General features: G+C 48.4%; 1 protein-coding gene across 1 annotated transcript in view; it reads left to right on the top strand.

Annotated features, from left to right (window-relative positions):
* Window positions 1–610: 610 nt before the first annotated feature.
* Window positions 611–6,000, top strand: part of LOC126516843 (carbonic anhydrase-like) — a 138,909-nt gene continuing 133,519 nt past the window's right edge. Inside the window, exon 1 of the mRNA XM_050166949.3 lies at window positions 611–885. Coding sequence (XP_050022906.1) covers window positions 825–885 — 61 coding nt within the window. The 5' untranslated portion in view covers window positions 611–824. The remainder of the gene's footprint in view (window positions 886–6,000) is intronic.

Genomic DNA, 6,000 nt, shown 5'->3' with positions numbered 1-6,000 from the left:
CGAACGATAAGCGCGAAGGACGGTGCGGATTGATAAGACTGAGATCACCATTGATCACAAAGATTCAAAACAATACTAACGCACAGTGTTCCTAGAACAGTACCACTCTCCGACCAGCGAAAAACGGGGACAGACCGCAAGTAAAATAACAATCTGGTTATCGTGGTTCACGCACTAGAAAGCACTACGGAACCTATAAGAGCGAATGTCATCGCCAAGTAAAATAAAAGGGCAAGAAAAAAGAACAGAAGAAGAGAGAAAAATAGAGAAGGAAAGTGAATGTTTATGTGAGGAACGCCTTTTTGATATGTGCACGCACGCCAGGCAGCGCGGCGTGCCACACTAGGGAAAGTATTTTAACTTTGCCGCCCATCGGGCAACCGGCAGCCGTCAAACGAACCGCGTCGTCTGCTCCCGCGCTCGCCCCCATCATTGGTGCGGTTTGGTCGCGTGACCTCTGACGCCAGGCGGGCGCATCGCCGGCCGCACTCGCTTTCGTAGCGGAAGGCGCGCGCGCGTCGGCCGACTCCGCTGCCTCTTCTCTTTCCTCCCTCTCTCTATCTTTCTCTCTCTCTCTCTCGGCAAAGCTGCCTGCGGGTCTGCTCCCGCCCCTCCGCGTGACAGCAGCCGGCGGCGCACGGGCGCGCGAGAGGGACCACTTTTTAAGCGTGGCCGCGGGGATTCCTGCCAACAGTTTCGCTTTTCATGCTGCCGGAGAGGAGCAGCATAGCCGCTTGGGGCTTGTTTGAGAGGTCGCCTTCTCAAGTGCACGACACCACACTCGTTGCTCCCCTCACGTCGCCGCCGTACCGGGACTTAAGACCATGCTGGCGGCACCGACCCCTCTCCTAGTGCTCGCCGTTCTGATCGCGGTGGCGGACAGAGGTGAGAGCGCGCTGGCTATGCATCTGGCTGAGTCTCAAGCACGCGCGCGTGTTTACGTCTGCGGCGACGACCTGGGGGCCGCATGCGGGCCTCTTGTCGGTTTGGGCGTGCGCGGCTGTGTGTCGCACCGGGCTCCGAAACAATGGCTTCGGGGAGGTGTGTTCGTGCCTCTTCGTACCAGCCGGAACTGTGTGGAAACGAGACAGTTCGCTGTATAGGTGGAGGGGGCGAGCCAACTGGGGTATTCAGATTGGATCGCGAAGCGTTTGTTTCTCGGTGGACCGAAATAACGCGGAAAGCTTTTGGAATCACCGGCCGTAAGCTTACGGGATGGTAAGGAGGGGCTAATAAAAGAAAAAAAAAATGAAGCGAGGAACTTGTACTTGCGTGTTGACACCCGAATTTCGTCTACATTTACTGTGTTCGTAATCAATCTCCAAGCATGATGTTTCATTAGGCGTGCCAAAATTTTATGTTAGAGCCCAAACTGATGCTTATAACTGGACATGCATAGCACTGAGCTCCATACAGCTCCAAACACCTACGTTGTAGGTGTTTGCAATTTAATTACATATAGACATGTGGGCGCATAGGAACGGGACTACGCTGACATTCAAGTGGAAGACTATTCACCATCGCGTCATTCGCGACATAACCTCTGCCTGACAAAACAACGCACGCAAATAAAATAAAAAGTTGCGAAAAGTTTTTCTATATCAAATACCTGATACCTGAGCAGTGAGACAAATTACGACTCCTATATAGAGTACGACAGGAGTTGAAGTAACAATGAGAATGAAAGTGCTCCTCTCAATTTGGAGGAGAGTATCGCGATCTCTTTGCTTCAGTAGATGCATCGCATAAATTCACGCAATTTATACCGGAGGGCACGCGCGGTTCGCCCATTGTGAGGTTCACCCTTGGTGCTTGCTATGAGGTCACGGGTCCCAATTGTCGGGCCTTCCGAACGCGTTGTCCATGCATTCCGTATCTGTCACCGGGGGATGCTTGTGCAACCGCGACACACTTATCAAGGGGCGCTGATGTTATTGTTGTCACTCTCATTTCGTGGCTGATATCCGCCCACTTAGGGGATTGGGAAGATTTGGGTTGATGAAGCAAAATTATGTCAGAGCCGGCCAAACAGTCACACTTCTCTTTCTCTCCTAAATAAAAAAAAAAACCGGGGGTTAAACTGTTTGTTTCGATACCGTGACCCAGAGTTAATAAAACTCGCTCATGGCATTGTCACAAAATTGAAGTTTATTTGAATGGACGTAAATACTACAATGTCAAATTCGACCCGGCATGCCCGACTTCGTATACACTCGCGCTGTGGCTCCTGGAACTCGGACTCTCCTAGAATTAAGGCGCCTTCGATGACGCGTTCTCGCATTCCTGCACTCTCTTCGAATAGCAGCGACGAAGTCCAAGCGACCGCTGCGTTCTTCACAGAGATTCTCCCTGCGAATCACCGCGATGCCTGCAGCGAAGGTTCTTAATTATCCCGTCCTCGAGACATGCAGATCTGAACATGTTTTCCAACATGAATCCGTCGTCCTTTAATCTGTACAGGTGGGATTTATTTAAGGGTATTTTCCAGTTGGGAGTTCCCTTGCCCCGTTTGCCAAACAAAAATAGACCGCCAACGACGCAACTTAAGTCTGTAAACATGCTCGAGGCTGACTACACCACCGACTCCCGAATAATAAGGAAGGGCGCCGCGGACGCGTATAGATAGAAACACATTGACGCGAAGGTTTTCTACGTGTAGGCTCGTATGTAGGCATCACAGCGCGGGACTCCGTAATAACGGGGTCTGGTGCACCGGAGATAAGGCTGCTCGCCCACGTCGGCCCCAATGCATGAAGAAGCTAGCGTCACCTTCCGCACGGTGTGGCCGTGTCAGCGCGTGCCCTCCAATGAAAACGTGCTGATTTCTCGGGTGCGTTCCTTAATGAGCGGCGTCGACAGTTGTCAGTTCCGTGCAAACTTTGTCGGACGCGCGCGCAGCCATTACGCAAGGTTGACGCCGTGCCCAAGTTCCGGCTTACACGTGGCTGCCCGCACGAACAAGCTGCGTGTGGTTGCACCGTAGCTCTTGCAACCTGGCATCCTGTATAACTGGGTAATGCTGCTGGAATCGGTGATATCGTTTGGGTTTTGACACTCCGTCGGTTAGGTTTCGTCGTGGTATAGGCCTGACTTCTATAGGTGGGATCGACCTTGATTGAACAGGAAGAGTTTTGACGACGTGTGCAGTACCTCCCCTCCCCCCTGTCCCCGCCCTCCCTCCCCCCAAAAGAAAGAAGAAAGAGGGCAACTTGGAGGGGGAAAAAAAAAGGTACGTTATCCACAGAAAGTAAGAGGCAGAGAAGTGACTGAAAACGGCGGTTTTTATTGTGCCGTTTCCTCTGTGTCCCAGTTGCAGCTGTTCGTGTGCGCTCGACTAATAACGCGGCTCGGATAATATATACTGCGCATGCGCACCGCCCATGCGGTTAGCGATTTCTCCGCATGCTTTTTCTCAATGTCAAAAACCACCTGAGAAAGTTTGCAGGGACAGTATACAACCATGGCTGTGAGAGCTGTGCGTGCCCTGCGCGGGTGTGTCAGACTTGTACGAAGGGAATTACATGTAATCAATTACATTAGATGTATAGTTTTGTAATTGGTTGATTACTTCTTATATATATATATTACTTCTTATATATATATATATATATATATATATATATATATATATATATATATATATATATATATATATATATATATATATATATATATATATATATATATATATATATATATATATGCGCACACATACACGATAGTGGCCACTGTAATTCAATCACGTCTTTTTTTTTTTCTTCAGTAACCGTCGTATGACCACGGTCACTTCATTGAAGAGACAAGCTGCAGCGCATACGACGCAACTTTTCGAACTCGAACACGGTGTGAACGAATCAAATCAAATCATTTTATTTCCCTGAAAGAGACTACAGTGCAGAACGTACGCGGTCGCGCCACGCGGTGCTTTCGCGCATGCGCATTTTCGAACAGTCTGCCGTATTCGTCTCCTCATCTTATACGGACGCTTCCACCAGATGTTGGCCGACGAACTGAAACTGCGATGGTATGTATCTCGATAGCGACGGCCACTTCGGACGTTCATGTCAGGAAATCACCACGGACGATTTTTTTTTTTTTCTTCAGCTTCTCATTGGCACATTCGGGTCTTCTACGAAGCGCTGCGCTTCGTAAAAAAAAAAAAAATGTGACGTAGAAGTAATTGATTACTTTTTACTAACTTCTCAGTTACTTTCGTGGTGGCAGTATTTGGTAAATGCAATCAATTACATATTTTTTTGATGAAGTAATTGTAATTCTAATCGTGTATACTTTCTCTGTGACGTGTGTAAGTTTGGTATGCGTCCGTGCGTGCATGCGTCTTGAACGTTCTTATATTCGCAACGTTGCCAGCATGTAAAACAATACTCTTTACTTATCGTAATGCGGAAGAGAGAGGCGATTCGAAATGGCGCGTAGCAAGATGGCGCGCATCGCTCATTTTCTCTTGCTGTCTTTTTTTTTACCGCATGTTCCATTTGATTTTTTACCTCAAAATAAGTTATCTCGCGAAAATACAATTTCTCTTAATGTTATCTATATTCTCATGTTTTGAGATATTGAGCGTCGCACAATATTGCAGCTCGTTTTACCAGCCTCGAATCTCGCCTATTCATCGATTGCGGCTTATCTAAAAAAAAAAAAAAGAAACTTATCGTGATGTTTTCTATCATGTCACGTAGTGGAGCATGGGGTGTCGGACAATGCCAGGTTTTTTTCCGGCACCGAATCTCGATCCGCTGTCTATTGTCGGTCTGCTATCCCAAAACGGTGCTGTCACAAGCGGTACAGTATAATAGCTGCACTGTGCTTGAGGCATGTACTAACTTCCCAGCGTTCTTCGTCGTACATCTCCTCTCTCAACCAAGTTCGAACGCGTCCTGTTCCGTACAGCCGAGAAATGTCCTTTTCTTAACGATCCCCAGCGTAAATATAGAACCTGACTTGCCCTTCGTGAGCGAAACGAAAGTGCGCAACCTGCCTGCCGACTTATTTTCACGTCTTGTGTGCACAGAGCGCTTAGCGCACGAGAGCTGTCGGCAAGTCTCTGTCACCGAAGCGTTATCCGGTAGAGAACTCGGCCGCTTATCGGAACGCCTCAAGGGTGTGGATTATTTTTCATGCGATACCAAACAGTCACCACCGCCTCCGCGATAGCGCAGATTGAGTGCACTTTCGATGATTTGATGGGTGTACGAGAAAGAAAGGTGTCGGTGTTATCTCGTTCTGATATGTTGGGCGAACTTTGTGAAAGGTGTATACGCACGTGCTCGTGTGCCAGGGGCCTGCCGCAGATACGTTCCAATGGCTTCAATATACGTGACCTTACCAGGAGCGGCCGCGACCATATTTGGCGGACAAGGGCTTTATCCTTATCACGTCAACATTTATAGTGCTCGTGGTCAGCGTGCAGACAATTAGAGGAATCTTATTTGCTTCATTGTTTCATGAATACACGTGAACCTCACTGGCAGCGTTAAAGGGAGTGGGCGTGTATTCGTCTTTATTTCACTTTGACGCAGCCCTTGATGAACACTTTTACTGAGAAAGGTCCGTAATGGCACTGCCTCGGTGAACAGACGCGTCCGCTTGTTAAACATTCGCAGTCGGCATGGAGCTCTGGTAACGAGGAAGATATCATTATTATCATTATTGTTATTTGACATGAAAACGCACGTGTACAATGGACAGAGATGGAAACGGGGAGGGATCAGGCTGGCAACTGCCGCCGAGAGGTGCACGGCGCCTGCCCACTCTTTAGGGATGAGTGAATAGAAAAAAAAAATGTAGTTCACTGCTGAGCACAGCTAATTTCGGAAAGTATGCGACCGCATACTTTGAATGTGACGATTGTGACGTCCCAACATCATCACACGCGTGCCTCACAAGCAGACCTTGCACTCTCAATTATCAAAGTAACGTTTCTGCACCTCGTATCTTTAGCCAACTTGCGATTTCGTGCACGCTGAGACGCTGTCGCGC

This window comes from Dermacentor andersoni, chromosome 3 (genome assembly GCF_023375885.2).
Source record: "Dermacentor andersoni chromosome 3, qqDerAnde1_hic_scaffold, whole genome shotgun sequence".
NCBI lineage: Eukaryota > Metazoa > Arthropoda > Arachnida > Ixodida > Ixodidae > Dermacentor > Dermacentor andersoni.
This window is presented reverse-complemented; position numbering and strand designations above follow the sequence as displayed.